Source organism: Gymnogyps californianus, chromosome 1 (genome assembly GCF_018139145.2).
Source record: "Gymnogyps californianus isolate 813 chromosome 1, ASM1813914v2, whole genome shotgun sequence".
Taxonomy (NCBI): Eukaryota; Metazoa; Chordata; class Aves; order Accipitriformes; family Cathartidae; genus Gymnogyps; species Gymnogyps californianus.
The window spans coordinates 31,781,893-31,807,858 of NC_059471.1; the positions used below are offsets into that span (position 1 = coordinate 31,781,893).

A 25,966-nucleotide genomic window follows, 5' to 3' on the forward strand; every position below is an offset into this window, starting at 1 on the left:
AAAAAAAGAGCATAGAAATATGAGTTAATTTTCAATAAAATTATGAAAAACCCTTGAAATTGAGTAAAAATGAAACAATGGTTGAGATTATCAAAATGAAATGTTTTTATTAACTCATTTGTTTTTATAGTTGCCCTTCACAGTGCTTTTTAAGATTGTATTTTTCTTCCCAGCTTATCTGGGAAATACTTTCCAGGTTCTCAGAAATTCTTGAAGGCTAATAAACAATTTACTGTTGTAGGTAGAGCAAGTATATCTTAATTTATGACTTTTGTAGCCCGGAACACCGCATATTGCTTCTGACCATGACAAGGACCTGAAGTGTCCAAGCTGAGGGAGGGAGATAGACAGAATCCATGGGATTCACTAGAACAAACGCAGCCTGCTACCTCCAAGCGAGTCACCCCAGCTCCAGTGGCCATGAGTAGGACCAGCTGTTTCATCACCCTCTGAGATGTCTATAGGAGGTCACAGATGAATTGCTCCCGAAAAGTGCCCACTTCTCTGCAGTGCCTATGCAAGCAGCACGAGACGGCTCGCTCAGGTATAGCGGTCTGCACTGGGAAGGGCTGATGTTACAGGAGATGATTCTGTCTTCCTAAGCAGATGAGATGAGTGGATAGGGGGAATGTCAACATAAGTCAAAGGACAAATGATAACCCCTAACAGCTGGGTGGAAGCAGGGAAGTTAATGCTTAAGTTTGATGTCTAAATACATTCCCATCCCTTTCTATTATGTCAGCAGGTTTTTTTACTGATGTTCTGCCTGGGCATGGCTAGAGCCCTCCTCAGCAGCTCACAAGGCTTTGGGGGTAATCAGCGTATAGCTGGTTGCTCATTAGAGCAAACTGCAGCAACACAGTATAAATAGATCATAACGGGAAAGAAAATCTGACCTGCTTGGAGACTGAACTGTCACAGAAATTGTCTTTGTGTGTGACGTGTGTCACAGCACAAATATCTTTGCAATGGGAACCTCCATGCTTTTGAAAATCAGCCCACTTTAAGGAGGTGCTTACTGACCAGGGACTTCATTTTAGGCACCCAGATTCAAACAGTTTGGCTGCTGCTGGTGGGGCGGTGGTGCTGGGATGGAGCTAGGGGCTGTAGTGGGTGTGAAGCTGGCATTTAGTCACCCAAGGATGGTGACCAAAGATGGTGAGGAGGATGTTGTCTGTATTGTTTAAATACTAATTAATGGAAGGGGAAAAAAAGCAGAAAGACAATTGATGCAAATAAGCAATGTCCAGCACACGCTTGAGATGCAATGGGTTTGTGTCCTACCTTGAGTCGCAAGATCTCTGAGGCTTTCAGACAAGCAAGAGGCATGGGGATATACATTTTTGCCTCCTGGTCAGTCACATCTTCCATTTTATTTTTTGTTTATTTTTTGATCTTTCATCCTACATTTATTTTTCTGTTTATTGTATTTTAATCTGTGCAGTGCCTTAACTACCACAAGACTCTGGTTTGTCCTTCCCTCAGAATTTCCTCTAGTGCCTTTAGTTTTCTCAAACACCCATTTTTTTCCTTTTTTGTGTGTGAAATATTTCCAATGCATACCAGAAACCAAAAAGTAAGTAGGAAAACAGCAGCTTTCAAACAGCGTGTGAACCATCTCTTTGCAACAAGTGGGAGAACCCACAGGAAAAGCAACCAACATACAAAAATGTCTGACACCTACCATTTGTCCAAAACTTTCTTCTCAGGTAGACAGCAGAAAGTGTTCCCTTTTCCCACTAAATTAACACTTTAAGACATAGAGAAATATGATCCTTTCCTTTCCTTTGTTACCAGCAACCCCACTCCGTCTGCTTTTCAGTATCTCCTCTGTTACACCTAGCTCAGTAGATCCAATTTTTCTTTAAATTCATATCTCTGCATCAGACATTTCCAGATGAAAGTGTGCCTGGATGACCAAGTTTAGTCTCCTGGATTTTATCCTCTGTTGGCAGCTTCCTTTTGCCTACGTGAGGGAAGAGCATCTGAACCATTGGTTTAAAAATCAACCCCTGTGGCAGAGCGCTGCCCACTGCCCTTGCCGGGAACGGCCTCTGTACCTTACCAGAACTTCCTATTTGTTTGAACAACATCTAGAAAAGATAAAATAGGAACTGCAAAATCTAGGTAAGGTGTCAGCAGTTTAGCCTCCCGTGAGCCTTTTTTTTTTCTTTCCCTTTGGTGACCAGTTTGTGCTCAACTCCAGTTTGGGGATTTTCAGTGTTGGTGTATTTTCACAGGGACATTAACCCCAGGGCACTCACTGAGGAGCGTGATTCACCTCTGCTGACTTCAGCCATCTAAAACTTAGCTCTCTGGCTTCCTAGGGCAGGTCTGCCCTCCTAAATAAAAAAGCGCCAGGACTGAATTGGAGCTCCAAAGCCCTGATTGCCTGCCTCACTGGAGCGCTGGCTCTGATCCAGACCACTCCAGAGCTGTTTTAGAGGAGGCTGGTGGATGCAATCTAGTCCATGTTACCTAATCTTAGCTCCAGGGCTTGCTCCCAGGCATTTTTCACCCAGTTGTGTAGCTATAACCCTAAGCTACTTCTACAGCATCAAATAATTTAGTTCCCCCATTCATGCTCAGGTCTTGGCTCCCTGGCGTCCCCATTGCATGTACCTTGATTCACTCCACGGTCATCTTCTGAAATGTAATTCCCTCTGGAAGAAAACCATGTTGTATTTCTGGGGACCACAAACCTGAAAAACCTTTTATATCAGACAGCAGGTTTGGTTCCCTCATTCTGCACCTATATGGCATGCTCAGCCAAGAGCTAACATTCGGGTGGATCTGATGCTGGAGGTATAAATGAGCAGTCCTCCTCCGCATAAGTCTGCCATTGGGGTGTTCTTTAACCAGTGCCATGCCTGGAACTGTTATGTTGGTGCGTGGAAGAAGAGGACTTGGACCATGATAATAAGCTGTGTCCTAGCCAAGTTGGATTTACTGTTCAAGCACAAAACATAGATGGAGATCATCTATTCTGGACATGCCAAATTCATTCAGCTTTTCAGCAGGTCCTGTGTGGATAACTGCGGATAGAAATATGGGAGGCAAATCTTGGGGCATGCAAAATTAATAACAATGAGATGAAGAGTCACCGGCACTTTTTCTTGAAAAACTAACCCAGTAGCACATATGGAAAATACATGGATGTCAGAACATCACAGAAAAGAGGACATGGAGCAGCACAAGCAATCTGAAATCCTTGGATGGACTGGATATTAACCAAAGAGGTAGAGGCCAGCTGCGGAAGATGGACACCCAGTTGATGTGCTCCATCCTGAACTAGAGGAACAGCCCTCAATAGCAAGTAGGTATCACGTCCCACTTGCTCCTTGTTTTGTCTGCTAGCAAATGCCAGCAAAAGCAGCTTTCCTGCTCAGGATTTTGCCATTTGGACTTAATAACCTCACTCCCACTCCTCTCACCCAGCTTCACGCTTGGCTGTGATGTGCTATAGCAGTGCTGAATGCAGAGCACGCTGCTGAATCTCCGTAAATATTAGAGGATCACAAAAACTTTGCACTTGGTGTTCTTTCCTATGTCTGTGGTTCGTAGCCGCAATGAAATGACACAAAGGCTGAGATGACAAAGTGACTTGTCAATATGAAAATGTCCAAAATGTACTTTATCCTTTTGTAGATGGACGACATCAATATGAGCAGGACCTCCCCAGGGAGATCTGTCATATTGACTTAGCCACCAGGAGCTTGGGGTTGAGGTGAGAGACAGTATTAAATTTTAACCACTCTTTAAATAATATTTTTGAAATCAATAATGTGGGTCCTGAACCCTCGGCTTTCCAATTGCATTTGGTTTCATTATGAATGCCGTGAAGATGAAGTTTTACCTGCTCTTTTTTACCCTATTTATCTGGATTCAAGAGAAGCATGTCTTCACTCTTCCAAGGTAAATATCTGCTGGTGCTACTGGGCTTTTAGTGTGTGGTGAGTGGGACAGGGAAAGTATTGAGGCAAAATAACTCCAAGTTGCATAAGAAAACATTTGGTAAAGGCTGACATTTATTTATTGCTCTTGTAATTGGATATGTGGTTCAATTTAACATATAGATGGTGGAGGAAATGAAATTATTCTAAGTCTTCTTTGTATCCATAAATCCTATGTTTTTAATCATATTAAAACTATTCTTTTCGGTCTAAGTGCAAATCAATTCTGTTCATTCAGTGCTTTTGAATGCCAATAAAGGGCATTCTGAAACTTAATGGGAAAAAATAATTTGCTTCATTTGCCTTAAAACAAGATCTTAAATGAATTACTTCTTGAGGTAGAAAGAGAAACCATTTCAGAAAGTGCTAACAATCTGTTTTCTTTCTAAAGCAGCTTTTATGATTGTTTTTCCAGTCATAAATCATTTTCGAATAACCATTTGGTATTTGTACAATGTTTCAGAAGCAGCTTTATTGTTACCTATCGATAAACTTCAGAAATGCCCTGAAACCAAATGCTTTCTTAAAACATGAGAACATATGTCAGAGATGAAGACAGGCAAAGTGCTTTTATTTTCTACATGTACAGCTGGTTTAAAAACCTGAAATGTTTTAATAGGTAGAACTAAAAGGATAAGCCCCTCATGTGGTGATATTAAGCAAGCTGAGCAACCTACAGGAATCACAATTAGACACAACCTGCTCCCAGGACTGAAATACCTACACAAATAATAGTGAATTCTGTCTCACAGCCCTTCTGCGACTCCGCACCACACGCCAGTGGCAGACCTGTGACAGGTGAACACCAATGAATTCATGCCTTAAAAAGAGAATCTTTCATCTCCGTTTGTGTTGCAATCATATTTTGTTGTGGATTGCTACAGAGGTGTGAGGGTTACAGTAGGGGGACTGTTCAACAAGTTTTTAGGTGAATTCAGTGGAGCAATATTGCTCTGTGCTACTTGAAGGTTCATTTATTTCATGTTTAAATAAAACACTGAATATCTGACCCTTACAGAACAATATGGTGTTTCCCACTGGAAAGCACGAGTCTAACCCTCCCAGCCCTGGTTACGAACATGGCTAAAATAATGAGATTTTAAAGGGGATATATCTGACTTTTTACTTTTATTTGAGCGCTAGTGTTGGAGGATTTCATGGTCATGTATTAAAGCTTCCCTTTGCAAGGTTATAGCATGATTACTGCATCTGGACTTCTAAAAAAAATAGCGAACATTGTGAGACTTGTGAAAGAGCTGATGACACTGGAAAGACACCTAGCTCACTTGTAGGGAAAGGGCAAGGCTGGAGGCTGTTGGAGAACCAGCAAGGTGGGAGAAAAGCGAGCCCACAGGCAGACATCTGTGCTCCAGGCAGATGAACAGTTTACATGGTCCAGGAGGACAGGAGAAGGTGCTGGCAGCACTCTTCTAGTGACACTACCTGCTGAGAGCCAGGGTAAGACGTTCAGCTGGAGACAAGTAGGGAGGCCTCTCTTCTGGAGATGTTAGTCAGAAAGAACATGCAAGGTTTAAATGAAGCCAGGCTATGAGGATGGGGAGGCACATCCACGCTGATGCCTTGTTTTTGTGGGCCTCTGTGATATGTGATGCTGATGGCCTTCCTAGTGAATGAGAAATGCAATGGAGAGGAGAGGTGAAGAGACTGAGATGCCTGCAGAGAACTGGCACTGATTTATGTCTATCTGTGAGATGGTGGCCAGGGCACCTGGATGGGATTCATCTGACTATACAGGCTTTCTGCACAGTTCTGCATAGGAACAAGTCCCCTTCATCTTCCTGTACAGCTAGTGGAGAAAATTATGTGTATTTAGGTTATAATTCATTCCAGTTTAGCACACACATCTAAATTAGCTCAGATTAATCGGATCCTGAAGGTGCCTGTTTCTTTATTAAGAGAGTGACTAGCTCAGACGAAGATACCAAAACCATCTAAAATGAACTGTAATGCATCCCACTCACTCTGTCGTAGCTACCGGATAAGACCTGAGCATTGTAGTGTGGGGATGGCAGCTGGACCTCTATTTACCCAGAAATAAAAGGGAGAGGAAAACGAGATGGGGAACAGTGATAGAGTTCAGTGGGACCCTGGCAGAAAGTTGGAGGAGGGGAATGAGAGGGATCCTCTTAAGGACAAACTCAAAGAGCAACCAGGGAAGCAGGGCATGAGGACAGAAAGTGGAAGAAAAGAGGTGTGTTCAAGATGAACATGTCCAGCCATACCAGGGCAGCAGGCAGGGCAAGGAAGCTGGGGGTGGAGGGTTATTTCTGAGATTGGTATAAAGGCAATAATTAGAGCTTTTGTCCGGGTGTTTTCTACCAGGAGTGGGGCAGAAGACAGATGAAAGAGGGTATAATGCCATATTGAAGCAGAGGAACTGAGAAGCCCAACAACCACAACTTCAGCTGTTAATACTTCCCATGTTAAACATGACTACATGAGCAAGGGCAGAACTTGGATCAGCTTGTTCAGTGTATTCAGGTCCTACCAACGAGAGCTATAGGGGAATTGCTGCTAGCTACCACCTGTCCAGTACTTACCACACTCAGCTGAAATATTCGTGTAACAAATGGTGCAGTACAAGTACATACCAGCTTCCTCATTATGGTACTCTCAGGCTGTGGGAACCATAGGATGAAACCAGATGCAGCTGCCCTTTTCTGGTCTCCCCTGTGAAAAGACTTCCTCAGATACAAGAAGACAAATTCACTTTTCAAGTAGCCCCAAACACACGCTTTAGAGTGCACTTGCCTAAAGAAATAGGCAAACTGCCAACCCTGCCTATCCCTGATTGCTTTTTGATGCTCTGTCAAATGATGGTGGAGGCAAAAACAGGACTGGCATGTTGTTGGTTCTGCATGAGAAACAACAGTGATTGCTTGGAGCCTGGCTAAAGGTAGAAAAGATGAATCACCTGGTTGCCAGATGCTGTCAGGTCTCTGCTTGAAATCAGTCACAACAATGAGCTGTGACAATCATGTTATGCAGCCTGCAAACACTAGTTTTGAGAGCCCTGCCTGTTTTCTTTTCAGAACAGTCTTTGCAGACAGGCCTGGCAGGGACTTCCACAGTGCCTGGTTTATGCACTGCCACCAACTCCACACGATTAGAGGGCCGAGAGACACCCCAGCCCAGAAAATGGAAATAGGGGTCTGACATTCCCCTGAGTCTCCTCCTACACACACAAATTATTTTAATTATCTATCCAATGCAATTTTGAACTACATGGCTTGCAGGGCACTGAAGATCAGGGCTGGATTTACAATGCAAAGTGGTACTTTTTCTTTCCAGAAAGTGAATTTCACTTCTGTCACCGATGGTGGGGTCAGGCATGGAGTAGCTGGGAAGCGCCATCTCGTGTACAGCGTGTCCGGACCATGGGTTTCAAGCAGAGGGAAATATAAGTTACTGGGCAAAGAGGGGGAGGACAGTGGTATAGACCAACTGAAACCATACCTGGCAGAGGGACAGAAATGACAAGGACAGTGGTATAGACCAACTGAAACCATACCTGTCAGAGGGACAGAAATGACAAGGACAGTGGTATAGACCAACTGAAACTATACCTGGCAGAGGGACAGAAATGACGAGATCAGAAAAACTGGACTGGAGTAGGAATGAGGATGGTAGTAGCCTCTGCGCATCTACAAAACATCATTTTTGGCTTTTGCCAAACTGGGAGGGCTTTTGCCAGGCTGGGAGGGCTCATGTCTCTGCTGAACAGTGACTGAGACCAAGAAACTCTGGGGAGAACAGGAGAACTGTCTTCCTGGACTAAGCTAGTTTTCCACTGCTGCTGCTGCACTCCAGATTAGCTGGGGCTGGTTGCTGTTGTGCTGATGCCAGCTCCCAGGAGCAATCTCAGAGTCCAGCAGCAGATATTGGCTACGAAAGCCCTGCACCACTTCTTTCATGGATTTTACTGATTGGCAGAAGCAGAGGCTGGAATGGGGCTCAGTATCTTCACTATTGAATCTTCTTTGAGTTCATGGCAGCCAAGCCATGGAAGACAAGAAAGGCCAAGCCTGCTTCTCTACTTTTGCGTGACCTAGAGTAGTTGCAAGTACTTGTGCTTTACCTAAATACCCTTGTTTTTCAGGGATGAAGTTTTGTGGGCTCTACCACAAACAGACAAACAGGTTGAAGCCCTTCAGGATTTACTGAACACCACCGAGGTAAACAGATCCCTCTGTCTCTCTGGTCTCTAGGCCAAATTCTTCCCCCAAGTGCACTAATACTGCTTCTCCCCCCCGAGAAAGATTTAGCCCACTTTCCTTCATTTGTTCTTATACAGCAACTCGGCAAATGCTTGGTTTTCATTGCTCAGCTACCTTCTCATTTACATGAGAAGACCCTTCCTTCATAATGTTATAGTAGTGCATTATATCAGAGCTTAGATTTCTGCAATTGATTTTGTGTATTAAGACACTGTAAAATTGGCAAAGTACCAACACACAGTAAGTTGAAACACATTTGCTAGGGAACCTCAGCACTTTAGACCAATGCAATCTTGACCTATATGACTTGCACAGCTTTGAAGATCAGGACTGGATTTTTGTGGTATTTTCCTTAAAGCAGCACTTAGAAGATAAAAATCTCTTAAGCAATACTTTTTTTTAAATTACTTCTATCTTTCATTAAAGAATATTTAATTAAAATGAGGCATCTCTTCCTTTCAAAAGCATTTGCCCAACCATACCCTCCCAGTTTGAAGCCAACACTCTGCAACAAAGGTGTAACCATTCCCTCAACCAACATAATTTACAGGATGACACATCTGTGTCTCAGATGACTGAGAGCTTTTAATGGTGCCTATGCCCAGTCTTTCCATCTTTCTTGGCTCCTATTCATTTTATGTCCACCCCAAAATCCTACTAGTCTTCTGCTGTCCCTACTAGCATCTTCTGATCCTCCCCTTCAGTTCTCACAGACCTTGATAACCTTCCTTGCTCTTTTCCACCTCCACAAGTCAACTCACATATCCATCTCCTTTGCGGTACCAAAATAAATCCCCCCTCCTCTGTCTTTTCCTCACCACTGTCATTCTTCACTTTCTTGTACACAGGAGCCCCAAGAAGTCATGAAGAACAACTGCAGTACATTCAGTGCAGAGAGAGCAGGAGGTGATTTCTACCAAGTCACTTATGTGAAAATGCAAACTAAACATTTTTCAACGGTTATAAACTGGCCATTTTTTTTCCATGGCTATAAATTGGGCAAGTTATAAGAAGAAAAGGGAAAGGGAATAGGAGAAGGAAAGGCAATAGGAAAGGGAAAGGGAAAGGACAAGGGAAAAGTAAAAGGAAAGGGAAAGGGAAAGGGAAAGGGAAAGAGAAAGGAGAAGGGAAAGGGAAAGGGAAAGGGAAAGGGAAGACACAAACAGTACCTCACAACAAATTTTAATGGTTACAATCTAGCAAAAAAGAAGCAACTGAAAATTAGTATCTTACAAGAATAATTATCAGGCTAATTGCAGGTGCTACTCCTGCAAAAGTTGGAAAGCAAAAACCTAAAACAAAGGAAATGCTTTGCTCTTACAGCACACACATTGCATGTTGCATCCATCAGAAGACCCAGATGCAGGAGCACCTACAACAGAGTCTTTTGTAGCTGCCCCGGGGCAGTATTGACCATTGCTGATGACGGGTAAAGAGACCAATAATCATATGCATTATCAAAGTTTCCCATTTACCCCCATTCACTGCTCCTCTGCCACCTCAGCTGTGTCAATCCAGAGTTCCTTAGTTTTCCTTACGCTCGATTCAAAGAATGCCTCCACCAAAGGGAAACTAAATCTGAACTGGTGCACATCAGCGCAGACAACAGGCTAGCCAGGGTAACAGGGAAATCGGTGCTGGGGAGCTAAGCATCCCGTTTGCTTCTTGGATGGGTTTTCCAAACAATGCTGAGCCATGTGATGCTGTCGCTACCCTGCCAATAATGTCTGACATGGCTACACTGAGACTAGCTCAGCCATTTGTATAGCACACTGCAGTAATATATCCAGGGGCCAAATGTTTTACCATTTATTGTTCCAAAATCTTGACTAAAAGCATGGATGAGTTTTCTGTACGATTTTGCAGACACATTCTCTCTGAGAAATGAGTGAGGTAAACAGTTGACAGCTGATACATGCCTGGAAACACGGCGCCCTAAGCTGAATATAATATTCCTGGTGCAACTGCACCAGAAAGGAAAAAAATAAACCCTATTGTTTGGCAACTCCATGCTGTATGTCTTAAAAAATGCATCCAAGAATTATGTTGACCTTTTTCACATTGTAAATTCATGCCTAATTTTCTGCTTACTGTCACTCCTAGATCTTTTGGTATTATTTCTTCTAAAGTTTCAGTCTTTTATTGAGTATGTTGGCTTCTGATTTTATTATTGTAAAAGATTTAATTTTACCAAGAAGAATCTAATTTTCTTATTTTCCTCCCATTTCTAATCTCTGTATTGCTGCTTCAACTTGACTTATATTCAAACCCCTTCTGGCATTTATTTCCTCCCTGATCAAAGTCATCAGCAAATACAATAACTACAAAGACTGGTCTGATCTTCATTAATTCTCCAAATACCCTCAGGGAAAATAACTTAGCAGACTTGAAAACATGTAACATAATAACCAGCTAAACATATCTATTATACTAGAAATACTATCTCAGAAAAGGTTATGTTCCTGTCTTTGCTCTTGATTTATGAATTTATGTGCAGAAGTCATTATAAACATTTCTTAAATACACACGTTTCATTTCCAGCAGTAGCAGAATGCTATGACACAACACAGGGAACATTAAACTGCTTGTTACAAGTGGTCTCTTAAATTGAAAACATATGCTTTGATTATTTTCAAAATACTTATTAAATGTTAGTAAGAATATTTTTTCTCTCCTCAGTGAAAAAAATAAAATGTTTTTGGAAACTTTGCAGGTCATTCTTTGGCAACCTGTTGTGGTTGAAAACATCAGGAAGGACAGAGAAGTCCATTTCTATGTCAGGGCATCCAGGATAAATAGCATAAAAGCTCAGTTAAGGCAACTGACCATCCAACACAAGTATGTATCTTTTATTTGTTGTCACGAACTTTTCTGTAAAGTCATTTGTTTGTCATTTATTTAACAGGAGGTTGTGTTCTTTCTTTATTATTCAGAATCTTGATGGCAGATGTTCAAGGACTTATTGAAAAACAGACTATCAATGACACAGTCAACCCACGCAGGTCTTCACCATATTATGAAAACTACCATTCGATGAAAGAAGTAAGATATTTTCGTTGTAATCCTCTGTAGATTCAACGGGCGAAATTTGTCTCATGGTTGAGAACGGAGATAGGGAAAGAAATCATCCACAGGTAAATAATCACCGTTGTATTGCTCAACCACTGAGAGTTGTATTTACTGTAATGCTTCATAGAGAAAGAAAGCAGCACTAGACAAAATCTCTCATACATGTATGGCCTCAAACTGCCATTCAAATGCAGTCAACACAGAAGCAAAATGAAGTCACAAAACAACATATAAATATTTAAAACATGAAATTAATAATAATTTAACCAAATCAAACTAAAGAGGAATTTCAGGGCTATACTTGGACTGTGTTGTGACTGTATCTTACTGTTTGTTTTAAGAGAAATTAGAGTCAGGCAAGTGGGCTGAATTGCTAGTTTTTCTTGCCCCTCAGCTAAAGAGGCAGGATTTTGGGAGGAAGACTGAATTTAAGTCTAGACCACTTTCAGGGATGAAGGAAAACAATAGGGAGAAGATCTGTTTACCAACTTCATCCTTGCAGATATATCACTGGATGGAAGAAGTAGTGAAAGTCCATTCTGACCTCCTCCAGAAAATATATATTGGATCATCATATGAAAAACGACCACTTTATGTTCTGAAGGTACAGCTGTGACTTACTGCAAAAACTTTCCAAGTACTAATGTAAGCAAGTGATGGGATTTGGCCAGAACACTCTCTTAAATCTGTATTTATATGCATATTTTTGTGTTTTTTAGAAGTTTGCTAAGTTCTTCTAGTAAGGTACATTACCTTTGCAAAGGCATTTGACCACATTGTTGGGTCACAAAGAAGTTATCACATCTAGGCCATCATCCAAAGGCATGAAATACTGGCATGGTGGATACCCTCCTCTGTTGACTATGAAGCCAGCCTAGTTTGTTGCCCTACATAGCTGGTGATCCACTCACTTGACTTCAGGTCTTGCTGTAGCCTTGGTGTCTATGTTAGAAGCTTGCTCCAAGCAGCCTTCATATGGCTCTCTGACTGTATGCAAATGTAACTGACAGCCGTATCCTGGCCCAGGATCAGTCTAAGCTCTCCCTACAAGACAGATGCTTCTTCTTCCATCTTGGTTACCCTTTTCACTGCCACTTTTATGTGGTACACTTTACAACGGTGACATTTTAATACAATTTCTCTTTTGGCAGCTTTCTAAAAGCCAGGAAAAATCCAAAAGTGCCATATGGATTGACTGCGGTATCCACGCTAGAGAATGGATTTCTCCTGCTTTTTGCCTGTGGTTCATAGGCCATGTGAGTAGATAATCACATCTCATTACCGTTTTCAAAGCAAAGCAAAAAATCTTGATGCCATTTACCTTCTCTGTCCAATTGCGCTCTAAGCTCCATGAAGTCTTAATGCATTTACTTCCACAACACCAACACATGAGATTTGTGTCTAAGCTGCATACGTACCAGTGAGTGTGTGTGCATGTATGTGTGTGTCATTAGATAGAGGGGGGGTGTGTGAGGGAGACAGAAAGTCATATGGATCAAATGCAAAAGAGCTCAGATGTATTCTCAAGTATGAAAGAAACTTCAAAGTATGTGCAGCAAATTCGACACAGATGTTTACAATTACGAATGGTCAGGGATGGAGAAGGCATGCCAGGAAAAGCAAGTATCTGCTAATCTAGGGCTATGTCTACAGCGCCACATGGATCCAAGGAATGATCTTGGCTCTGGGTCATGAGGCACATGGTGGCTCATGCCCATACTACTCCAGCTGGCACTGCCTGGAGTAGATCAGAGGACACCCAGAGTGAGTTCAAGCTGTCCTACAACCCTTGGCTCTTCCCGACATGCCTTCTAGAGCAATAGGTACCCCACACTTGCCTGCTCCAGGCATGGCATAGCTCCACACCAGCATGCACACCAGCAATCTCTACTTAGCACTTACTGTGTTGTGTCACCTGCTGCTGTGTCTGCTGCTACTGCTCCTCCGCCTCCTGCCTCTGCATTTTCTAATTGTTCTCCTGCTTCTTTTTGGATCTGCCTCATTCAGAGAATGAGGCCACACAAGCCACCTTCTTCTGAAGGTACCATCCCTGCTAGAGACACCCTCATTTCAGACCTACAGAACATGAGCAACAACTGCCAGCAACACACATAGTACCAGTTTATGGAAACCAGTAAATCACTGATGGGATGAGACTGTGGTATGGGCTTAGCCCCACCAGTCTCGATGTGCAGCCGCAAACCAATGGTCACATCCGATCTTTAGATCTTTAATATCTTTAATATCTACACTGCTCAGGATAGTGAACAAAGGTACACCAAAAGATACAACATCCATGGTTTGCACCTGGATCTTAACATATGTTGTCTTGGTCTTTTTGAATTTAAGGCATCTCTGCTCCATTCATTAAGCTGCGCTGCTGGCCCAATCCTTCGTATGGACCAGGAAAAGGCTCCTAAGACCTTTCTGGCCCAGACAATGTTACCCAGCTTGCTCAATTAATGTCCTCAGTTAAATAATAATGAGATATTATTTATTGTTACCTTTTCACAAAAGCAAAGTTCACAGTAAAAATAAGCTAGATGAGATTGAGACTTCACAATCACCAGTACTGTAGCCAGAGAAACAACATAGATGAGTCCTTGAAACACGAATTATGGTTTGGCTGTGATGGAACTAAATAACAACGATGATAATAATAAGACATGTTTATTTCTGTCCTCAATCACAACTATAAAACCTCAATGACTATAACATTTGAAAGGAGATTGCAGGAGTTAGGGACAGATAGAGCTAAATGTACCTTGTGACCCACTGATAATCCCAGCCTTCAAGGTTCCCTTGGAGAGAAATGCATTTGCCCTTTTCATGCTGCTCCAAATAATTACCAGCTGTGCTGTCACTTTGCCAGTGACATGTCCCTGCAGCATTTTTCATAAGTAACAAGCTGAAAATTTAGGTTCTCCATCCCCTTGATCTAATTTACGTGTTTTAAATTCCAATTTTATTTCTATATCACTTCACGAAGTAACATTTTAAAATCTGACATTAATACACATCTGCACACTCACATTAAAATCACTAGCTCTCTCTAGCAAATCCTAGGTGTTCTTTATAATGGGTCCACTCTTTATCATTTAATTTTGTCGTTAAGATTGTAGAAAGATTGACATTTCTCATTTAGTCAGAGAAAGTCCATTGCCTGAGGAAAACTAGGAAGGATTTAAAATGAAAGAAAGTGGTTTAAGTAAGGCATAAAGAAAAAAAAGATATGATTAAGGACTTAGTCTATTCTAATAGTAACAAAACCACTTATCTAGGTTAAAATTTATCCCTGTGTCGTGGACCAACAACCAGGTTAGGTATCACTAAAGCCTTCAAAATAGGCTGTGAGGCAAAATTAGCAATGTAGATCTTACTGGCTCTTGGCATACAAGTGCATTGAACTCACAATGCAACCAGAAGAAATAACGTTATGTACAGCAGCCATTTGAAATGTTACTTGGTATTTTTGGGCTTGCTTTATTTTATGCTACCTTTGTGGTATTTTGGGTGGGAGGGAGGGTTCCCATCATTTACACAAGCAGCAAAAGCTCAAACTTTTCTATTAATAGGCTTCAACTCTATCTCATGACCACCCATTAACATTAAAGCACTGCAGTGTATCTATCAGTTCGACTCCTACCGTCTTCCTGGCACTTCTAACCAAAGAGCTACTTTGCTATTTAGCAATTTCTGTGATGTGATGCGCCTCTATCAGGAGGTAGACTGGTCTGATAATTGCACAATTATTTTATATACGCCATCGGGTGCCTTTCTAGGGAGGTAAGAAAGCCACTATTAAGAATGCTTTTAATAACTTTCCCCTGTGCTTTATAGGCAATCCATGTGCGTGAGAGAGATCAGGCCATGACAACGCTTCTGGAGCACTTTGATTTCTACGTCATGCCTGTGGTGAATGTGGATGGCTATGAGTACACATGGAGCCATCCCTCTGTACGTAGAGCTTTTTTGACAGGCTGTGCAACGCACTGATGTGCTATTTATGGGAACTACCACTGTGCATGCTTAGGGCATCATTTCCATCCTGGAACTGCACGCCCCAAACTCTCAATCTGTGCTTGGAATTTCTGCATCTCTGCCCTATTTAAACCACAACAAATACTGCAACTAATTGGCATTTGACCCACAGTACCTTTGTGTCTTCCAAGCTGCTGGAAATGCATTTGGAAATGACAGAATCTCATCCTGGCATATTAATACTTCCAGATGACAGGGAACGCCTGTGTCAGCCTTCAGCAGCAAGGTTACAAATACTGGCACAATCCAGCACAAGCTGAATAGTGTGCTGCATCACATACAGCACAGCCAGTAACTCACTCCCTCCTCCTGCAAGGTAGCCCCGTTCTCTGAGTACTTCCTGTTTCAGATAAATGAAGGTACAACAGGTATCTTTTGTCCAGGATTTTATTTATTGGTTGGAAATTCCAAGCCATTGAGACGGTTCTTTGACTTTTAGATCCTTCAGTCAAGTTAAAAAAAAAAATCTCCTCCACTCTTTTACTCAATCTTCAACTCAGCTTGGCTCACATTTGGATAACTACGCATATACACCTCAACAGCTGCACACCAAATTTCCAACTTTCCACGTGCTGTCAGCAATGCCTACAGAAAGGTTGGACTTGGACTCCTAAACTCACACACCTGGCCAAACCGTATGTCTTCTCCTCTCCTTCCATGGTCCAAATCCATTGAAATCAGACCAGATGTCACCACTTCTTATCCTACCCAACATTTCCTTTTATCATCCAGCCTCGCTGGCAATCAGACTGTGGTTTTATAATCTTCCTTTGTCTTTTGCCTCTTCATTGGCATATGACCTGTAGAGGCACAAGTGGGAAGTCACATTTAACTAACCAGTGAGATGGTGCATCGCTTTTCTCAGCTTTTTCCCTGAACATGGCTTGTGTGTCTCTTTCCATAGAATCGGCTGTGGAGAAAGAGCCGCTCATCACACGGTAACAGCAAGTGCATCGGTACTGACATGAACAGGAATTTTGATGCGCACTGGTGTGGTATGACATCATTTCCTTCCTATTGTACCACTGCCTCACTTTTAGCCTTTAAAATTCTTTATTTTGAAAACATTTTCATTTACCATTTCACAAAGTTGATAACCAGACAAATGCAGCTGAATATCTGTTATGAACCGGTGAACACTTCCCCAACCTGAGACACTTTTTATTGGGACTAAGGATTTTTCCTCCCCAGATGCCACACTGTGGACTAACCTCTTCCCAGCACGATGACAAGAGAGAGGGGGACCAGGACCTGGATCCTGTCACTTGCATCGCACCATGACACATCTGGTGCAGGCTGTTGGTGGGAAGGAGGAAAGTGGGAAGAGGTGGCCCTTGTCAGGTCACCCAAGGCCTGTTGCACCATCCAGTTGAGTAGATGCTCCACCACGTTGTATGAAATGATCACCTCAGTCATCCTTCTGTAACGCCTAGCTGACCAAGATTTTTTGGCTTGCAGTGTTTGTTGTCAGTGTCATGTTTAACACCAGCTGGCAACTAAGCACCACGCAGCTGCTCGCTTGCTCCCCTCACCCAGTGGGATGGAGGAGAGAATCGAAAAAAAAGTAAAACTCGTGGGTTGAGATGAAGACAGTTTAATAGGACAGAAAGGAAGAAAATAATAATAATGATAATAATAATAATAATGAAATGACAATAATAATAATAAAAGAATTAGAATACACAAAACAAGTGATGCACAATGCAATTGCTCACTACTCGCCAACTGATGCCCAGTTAGTTCCCGAGCAGCGATCCGCCCCTCCCAGCCAACTCCCCCCAGTTTATATACTGGGCATGACATCATATGGTATGGAATATCCCTTTGGCCAGTTTGGGTCAGCTGTCCTGGCTGTGTCCCCTCCCAGCTTCTTGTGCCCCTCCAGCCTTCTTGCTGGCTGGGCATGAGAAGCTGATCTTGACTTAGTATAAACACTACTTAGCAACAACTAAAACCATCAGTGTGTTATCAACATTATTCTCCTACTAAATCCAAAACATAACACTATACCAGCTACTAGGAAGAAAATTAACTATCCCAGCCAAAACCAGGACACAAGGCTATATCACGTTTACTTACCCGCAGGCACTTTAGTACTTGACAGGTTTTTAATAGTCTGCAGAATAACTGTCTTAAAATGTTACCCTATAGATCATATCTGGCTTCACTCAGTACTGACACTAACGTCCTCTATGACTTTCAGTCATTTTAGTCCATTGCTAAACTGGGAATAAAGATGTTTATTTATGATCCACGGCTATTATATGGAGAAAAACATGCATTTTTTCAGGCACAAAATTATGAAGATGGGGACCAAATACACAGATTTAAAAGCGATATTCATTATAAATATGACATAAAAACGGAACTTGGAGAAGTCTGAAGGAATAACAGCAAAAAAACTACATGATACAGATACTAGTTTCAGGGAAAAGTTATGTAATGTAGTGCATTCAACTTGTCAAGCACTTTTGGGGGTGAACAACTTCTGAAGCGGAGAAGTGATTCTACTTTACAAAGAGCAGAAGAATACAGGTAGATTAGAAAGTGCTTCCTCTCTAAGTAAGCCTTTGGACAAAATGTACACCTTCCTACAGAGCAAAACCAGAACATCTTACTTGAGTAACTAGGGAAGTATTCATACTGTTTTCAGCCATGCTATGCTCCTCTCTTAGACATGGTTGAAAACACCGAAGAGAGAAGCCTCAACACCTTGCAGGGTCATTGTAGAGAAAAAAACCCTTACAGATGAACCTAAGCACCGACGTCAGGTGCTTACAACAACTTAAAGAGATGATTGTAAGGATTTCCCTAGGTTTCTACTCCTTTTAGTTATGCAGTCAGTAAAACGCTGAAAGACAAAATCCTGTTTTTCTGAATTAGCATAAAAATATTGTTTATACTGATTCAGATACATTAGCAACTGATAGCAATGGTTGAACAGATTTGATCCAGAACATACTAACTGTAGAATCTCCATTATTTCTGTAGCTGTGTGAAACACCAGGAGTTTAACAGGATCCTCAGAAGAACCAAGCTGGAGTTTTATCACTTTCGAGTACTGTTGCAATTATTATTAGCTGTGTCAACTGAATACAATAACACAATTGTGTTCATGGGAAATGACCACAAATTCAAGGGAACCTGCAATTTAATCTTTACTCACATACTTTTAAACAGAGAGAGTTCTTGTCAGAGGCGCCAAATGTTCAGACTTTCACTGGCTTCAGATTTGCTTGTGAACACACTCTGTGGCACTGCAAAATTCCAGGTTTTAGATCCATGCATTTAATGAGAAATGTACTGCCGTGTTTATCTGTTCTTCCTCTTCAGCTGCTCAGATAACAACTTCATGAACTTCATGAACAAATCCCTCATGGTTTTTATGAAGAGCAAAATATACTAAATGCACTGATACCTTACGCTTTTCTTTTATACCAATAGAAAGCAAATTTACTCCACTAAAAGCAATGCACTAACTTGGAATTCACTCTGTGGAACTAAATTTGACTGGAACCCGGACGCAAATTTTTCTCCACATTTTCCGTACCATTTCCTTAGCTGGCTGTTCTCAGTATGATCAAGAATTTAGGAAAGCAGACAGAACATTCATTCAAGACTGCCAGCCAACAGATTCTTCATTGCCTTTTTCCTTGGACGGTACTTGCTTCCGTGCAAAACAGAAGAGTGTAAAATTTAACATTCTCATTTTGCCACTTCTGCATGATTTTGCATAGATGCCAGGAATTGTTTGTATTTTCATGTGCATGAATTTTCATTGTGCATTTCATTTCATGTCTGTGAAATCCCCCTCGATTCAGAAACATTAAGGCTTATACATATATCCCAGAACATAAGTGTACGACAGCCCTCTCTGCCCCAGTACCCTTGTTTCTGACCTTCCAGCCTGCATCTCCCAGACTCGGTGTCTCTGTTGCCACTTCTCTTGCACAGCCTGCTCTCTTCCCAGCTCTATTATTTCCGCTTCCTCTGCTGTGTCATCCAAGGGTGTAGGTCATCTGAGGATTTATTTTCAGCCATTGATATTATAAAGGGGCTTGCAGTACCTGTGCAACAGTTGAATGCATGAAAATACAGGTTTATTCTTACAATCGACAGCCAGGTACCACCATATCACCTAGTCTTTCTGTCTATCACAACTACATTTCACTCAAATACACCTGTACGGAGCCTTGCAACTTTTAATTAAATAAAACATATATGTATCAAAATTTTTAAGTGTTTTTGGGGTCCAGATATGCTCCCCACTACTTTGTAGCATGCTATAGATCTTCCCTAGATATTACTGGCACCAGATGTTTCCTTCTCTCCTGTATCATGTGATAATAGCTTGTGTTGCTTCTACAGGGCTGCTACTCTGCAGATGTAACTGGCACTATTGATTTGTGAAAGATGGACATCTGTTAAGGTGTCCCAATGCCCAGGGATGAAAGAAGTCTTGTGGGTGTTAAACTACAGATAGTAGCAAAGGGGAAAATTCACAAAATTTATTAAAACATGAAAAGCTGACATTTAACACTAAAGATCCTGGCTGCTTCCAGAAAGTTATTTGGTCTTATTCTGAAGACAGCAAAAATGGTGAATCCTAGTTGTCTTCTTGGTAACTTGTTCCAGTGTCTAATTTTCCTCGTTCTTAAAAACCTTCATTTTGATTTGTGTTTCTTCAACTTCCAATTGGCAGCTTTCTTTCCCCCACGATTAAATAATCATTGAGAACTGCCTTTTTCCTGTAGTACTTCTAGATTTTAAGAAGGGATCTCACAGTCTTGTTCTTGATGAATTTAAATGGAGCATATTCATCCCCTCCTCTAAGACTTTTTATCCAGTCTTTGAATCATTTTTTTTAATTCAGCTTCTCCAATTTTTTTCAAGAGTGTAGTAGGTGAGAAATCTTAGTAGGCCGACACGGATTTCTACAAACATGAGAGTTCTTTCCATAGCATGGTGGAGTCCATGATTTCTTGTGTATTAACATCAGTCTGCTCTTGCATTAGATGAACAGAAATGCAGAAGGGAAGAAGTTAAGGAGTAACACCGTGCGCTTTTTTGTTACAGGCGAAGGAGCATCTCCCAATGAATGTCAGGAGACATACTGTGGACCCTACCCAGAGTCTGAGCCTGAAGTGAAAGCAGTGGCTCGCTTTGTCAGAGATCACAAAGACATCATTAAAGCCTACATAACCATGCACTCTTACTCCCAGTTGGTATTGTTTCCATATTCTTACACTATGGACAAAAGCAAAGACCATGATGAGCTGGTAAGTCTTCCCATCTCCTGAAGTTTCACGTTTATTTCAGAACTTCTTACCCTGCTTGGTTAGGTTTGTAATGAGGGAGTGACAGTGCTCTGAGGATCAAGAATTAGGAAATGAGATTTCTCTTGATGTTCTTAAGAACTTAAAGAAGTCTGGGCTGGTCTAGCAGCGTGTAAGTCAGCAAGCTTCCTCTGAAGACTATGGAAAAATGAAAATATTTATTCCAGATTGATAACACACCAACAACCCCTGATATGTTGAAGCTGCTGCTGAAAGAGCAGAGTCTCAGTTTTTTGGGCACCTTGAAAAGATATTTGTGCAAATTCCTGATTATGTTGTATGTTTTACACAAACTCTGAAATTACCTGGGTGTGTAACTCTAAAATACCCTCCACGTACCTAAGCAATGAGGTATTCTGGTGGACACTTGCTACTTTTATTAAGATTTTTGCTAGGGATACTTATTTAAAATGGTCCTAATGGTAGGATGGAAAACATATCCTGCTTACGTAGAATTTCACATTCTTGAGCCACCAAATCACACAGTAAAAACTCCCCTAGAAGACGGACAGAGTTCAAAACAGAAAAAGTAGCCGCTGCTTTTTCCCACTGACCATAAAACCCTGGGTTTGTCTGGATCTGGAAAGGATATCCAGGCTAAAATGGGATTTGCTAACACAGAGTAATCAAGCCATAAGAGTAGGTGGACAGCTTAGTCATATTATTCTTATGTAAAGGCATCAAATTCCTTAGAGCAAGGAATTCCCTCTCCTGCATTTCCTAGCCCACTTCTGGTGTTTCCTAAGCTCCAAGTGCTGAGGCAATGAATTCTTTTATTTGCAGCAAGGGCTCCTGCCTAGCAGCAAGAAAGGAGCAGAAATCATGTCAAGGCAACCAGAAAGGAGGTTTGCAGGCTTTGGGATTTGCCATATAGGAAGACAGTGTATGTCTGAGGTGGACAGGTCATTTCATAGGCTATATGACATAAGGACAGACAGTAAGAGAGTTTATAAAGATACAGGATTGACATTTGCACACACTGTTGTCATTTTTACTGCTTTTCAACCTCATGCATCTCCCATGTCACTTACTTAACACATTTTATTTTTAAAACCCATATTTTAAAAAACATTTTATTTTAAAAAATAGATGTTGTATAGATAAGAGGACCGTAAAAAGTACACAGTTAATGCCTTGGAAGCATCCTACTTCATTAGACAAAACCCCAGACAGTCCAATATAGCTTTTCCATTGGTAACTAGTGCCAGTGTGTTCAGCCGAAGAAATGAAAAAAATCCAGTAATGTAAATGCAGAACAAACTAACTCCAAACAACATGTATTCTTATGCTGTCTTGGTTACTGTTTAATTTCCTGAAACAAACTGTTTTATATACTGCAATAAAAAAAATGCAGCTGTGAGTGAACAGTAATAATGCATTTGTGACTCCTTCCCTGTGAAGCAGAGAGAGATGCATTAATTCTGGGCATTTAAGTCTTCTTCACGGCTTAAGAGCAGAATTCCCTCAATGAAAATCTTTTTCTGCTGTCTTTGTCAATACTACATAAATCAACAGTGACTTAAATACTGTGGCAGAAAAGGAAAAATACAAGCCAAGTGGGAACAAATGCTTTGACAACAGTTTGCTGCCCGAAGTGGTGGTAAGGTCCCATCTGTATTTTTTATCTAGCTACAGCAGAAATGCAATCTGCAGCATGGGCATATGCTGAAAATTTTAACCACATTCTGTGGGTTTTCTAGAGCCTTTTATAAGAGTATTTAACTAATGCGAGATCCAGAGCACAGTGTAAGCAAATCCTAACTGCATACATATAAACTATTATCACAAGTCTATAAAGCTAATAATGTTTTGTTTCATTTCAGGAAAGTCTGGCAAAGAAAGCAGCTAAAGCTATAAAGAGGACAACAAAGAAAACTTACAGACTTGGTGCTGGTGCACAAACAATTTGTAAGTATGACTTTACTACAACAACAGGCATGACAGCATATCCTTGCAAAACAACTTTTGAACAGAAAACTGAAGTTCTGGTTTCAGGTAACTTATCTATTTTCCCTTCCTCACATAGATTTAGCTCCCGGAGGTTCAGATGACTGGGCTTACGATCTTGGCATTAAATATTCTTTTACCATCGAGCTTCGGGACACAGGAACTTACGGATTTTTGCTTCCTCCTCAAGAAATTAAACCAACTTGCTTAGAAGCACTTTCTGCTGTCAAAGAGATAGCTGAACACGTTCTTCAAAATTTGTGATGTTGAATATAATTTATTCCAGCATGACTGTACTTAGCTAGCTTAAATAATAATAAAAAAGCTTGCTGCTTTATTAAAATTATGTATATATAGGCAAAAAAAAGAATGACTGCACCCCCTATACTTCATTTTAGAATACATCAGGTTTTTTCAATCATACTTACATACCTATACCTACAACAGTAGTTCAGTGCATTACACATATATATATAGTGCACGCTATAACGGGAAAATAGCATTGAAAATCTTATGTCCCTCTAGATGGTGGGAACTCCAGGTGATGTAGCATCAAACGGGCCTCTGACATGTGGCATGCTGGGCAGACCCCACAGATTCCCCCATTTCGGTCATTTGAGCTATTATAGGATTTCTTACAAGAAAACAACCCTATTCATTGTTTCCTCTGTCAAACAGAAAGGACGTTCACACAAGAACTTCTTGCTGCACGTTTAAAGGCGAGGACACATAGGTGGCCAAATCACTGGTACCAAGTGGGAGCTGCCCACAGGCTCCTCTGCAACCATTACCTGGCTAAGTTTATTTATCCTGCGGCCAAGTGTTTGTGCAGCACAACATAGGCCTGAAGACTTTATACCAAGGCCTACAGCAATAGGCCAAGGGGTAACGGTTTTAAACCGAAAGAGGGCAGGTTTAGATCGGACATAAGGAAGAAATTTTTTACGATGACGGTGGTGAGACACCACAACAGGTTGCCCAGAGAGGTGGTAGATGCCCCATCCCTGGAAACATTCAAGGTCAGGTTGGACGGGGCTCTGAGCAACCTGACCCAGTGCAAGATGTCCCTGCCCGTGACAGGGGGGTTGGACTATTTGATCTTTAAAGGTTCCTTCCGACCCAAACCACTCTGTGATTCTTTTTTGCACCTCAGCCACCCTGTTTATCATCCCCACAATCCTGCTCGGCCCAGGCCGAGAAACAGGACTGGCAAGCCCACGGAGTCCGGTGGGGCACGCCGTGAAGAGGCGCGGGGCGGGCAGGCAGCTTCCGCCCTCAGGCAGGCCCCGCGCCGGGCGGCCGGCCCACCTTCGCCGCCCTCCCCCAACATGGCGGCGCTGCCGCTTCCGCCCGGCCCGCCGCTGCTGCCCTCCCCCCTTCGACGTCATCACCAGCGGCGGCGCGGCGGACGGCGCGAGGGCCGCCGGGAAGGGCGCGCGCGGCGGTGGCGGCGACGGTTACCCAGCGGCCCTGGCGCGCGGGGGCAGGGCGGGAGCGGCGGGCGCCGTTGGGCTGCGGGAGCGGGTGGCGCTCCTCGTCTTCCTCTCCGTGTCGCTCCGCGCTCAGGCCCGGGAGGACGGACTCCCCCCTCGCCCCCTCCCACCCTCTCCGCCCCGGGCGGCGGCGGAGGAGGCGGCGGGGAGCGGCGCGGCAGCGGAAGGAGCAGGTGAGTGCGGCGGAGCGGCCGGGGGCGCGGAGGGTGGGGGAGGGGAGGGCCGTGAGGGGAGGAGAGGCGGGAGTGGGCGGGGCCGGCCCCCGCGCCCCTTTCACCCCGCCCTGGCCCGGGGGACCGGGGGTGACGGGGCTCGGGGGCGCTCGGCCTTCGGAGCGGAGCTGCGGGGAAGGGCCGCGCTCCCTCCCACGCCGGCAGCCCAGCACGGTGCGCGGCTGGGGGGGCCCTGGGGGCTCCCCGAGGAGGGGGGGCGCGGCCGGGAGGGTTGGTGGCGGCCCGCCGGGGGGCCGCGGGTTCGTGCCTGGCGGTGCCGGCCATCCAGCCGTTTGCTCGGGGTGCAGTTCCATCAGTCGGTGGCCGTGCCTCCCAGATACTTGGATCTTCCCTGTTCGTGGGTTTTTTTCCACTTCAATGGGGCTCTTCTCCCACTTTCTGGCAGTGAAATAGTTTCTGCTTTATGCGCTTAGGGGAACTACTAATTTCGCTCGTATAAATTCACTCATCACCATCTCTTTAGATAGCGGCTACAGCTAACTCCCATCCCTTCCAGAACTCGTAGACTGGGCGTGTTGGGTTAGTGTTATGGATGGTCCGCTTAGGTCCTCACCTTTGACTTCTCTGCTGCATTCTCACTCCACTATTGATTTCTTGTCGACCTCCTGCAAGACTCTTTGAAGAACAGATTGTGACAGATAGTGGGTTGGCAACCAGGACCTTAAGGGATCTTGCTGTGGTGGTGAAACACTTACAGTGCGTCTGTGCAGACGGGAGCGGACAGACTCAGCCCATGAACTGCGTATATCTGAAAACTATAGAAGTGTGGCTATATGTGGTTGTGCCCAAGATAATACACCCTGCTTCTCAGCATGTTTGCTTGAGTGTGACATGCTAATGTGGTGATCCAGTTTACAGACTGGAGATAACATGTATCCAATAAACTTGATATGAAGGCTGAGTGAGCTTGGATCTGTCCGCACCAGTCTGCACAGACTGTCCCTTAGTCTGGTGAAACATCTTCTTTGAATATGAGGACTTTGTTAGACAAGATATGGAATACTGTTTACTTTCTTTTGTGATACTAGGGCCTGATGTCTTTATTTATTTATTTACATGTAGAAAGCCAACCATGATTTTATACATGTGAAAACATAATTAGCAGTTGCCTATCACTACTGATGGAGAATTACCATATATTAAGTTAGAGGGATAGGTTCAAGTTAATATGGTGATGGGTTTAACAGCATGGAGTTGTTAAAGTAAGCTTGGAGTAATTTCTAGTTTTCTGTCAAAAAGGCTTCTTTGTGTGAATTGAAGAGTGCTAGACTGACGTCACATAAATGCGCAACCCGTATTTGACTGTTTTTTTGAAAGTTGGTTAACAACACGTTTTGCTATTTTTAGCATTATTTTTAGGTAGTAAACCTGTGGAGCTCCTTCAAATATTGCTGTTTTATTAGTATTGTGACACGGAAACATTAACATTGTAATCAGAAACAAAACCTTTTCAGGTAAAAGCTCTTCATTTGGAAAAGTGAAGGGAAGCACTGACATTTTCCTCTTTCTAAGCTGTTATTTAGTATTCAACAGGTATTTAGTTTATCTTAGAGTGTTATAATCAGTTTGTATCTGAACTTCTGTAGGATTTTAGGATTAAAATTTTGCTTGTTATTTTAAATGGCATATTATTTATCACTTCACAGGTAGGATTTT

The 25,966-nt window shown here is 42.6% G+C and overlaps 1 protein-coding gene across 1 annotated transcript; it reads left to right on the plus strand.

Annotated features, from left to right (window-relative positions):
• The first annotated feature begins 3,844 nt into the window (after nt 1-3,844).
• CPB2 (carboxypeptidase B2) lies at nt 3,845-22,848 on the plus strand. The gene is made up of 11 exons (XM_050909202.1): nt 3,845-3,915; nt 8,074-8,149; nt 10,905-11,029; nt 11,125-11,233; nt 11,763-11,864; nt 12,412-12,516; nt 15,101-15,217; nt 16,206-16,296; nt 20,378-20,580; nt 22,461-22,545; nt 22,664-22,848. Exons 1-11 carry the CDS (start codon nt 3,845-3,847, stop codon nt 22,846-22,848), a joined length of 1,269 nt encoding a protein of 422 aa, XP_050765159.1.
• Nucleotides 22,849-25,966: the final 3,118 nt, after the last annotated feature.

Coding starts and splice junctions, on each gene's coding strand:
- CPB2 (XM_050909202.1), top strand. CDS start 3,845: ATGAAGTTTTACCTGCTCTTTTTTACCCTATTTATCTGGATTCAAGAG. Junction 8,150..10,904: donor ATTTACTGAACACCACCGAG/GTAAACAGATCC, acceptor GAAACTTTGCAG/GTCATTCTTTGGCAACCTGT. Junction 11,030..11,124: donor CAACTGACCATCCAACACAA/GTATGTATCTTT, acceptor TTTATTATTCAG/AATCTTGATGGCAGATGTTC.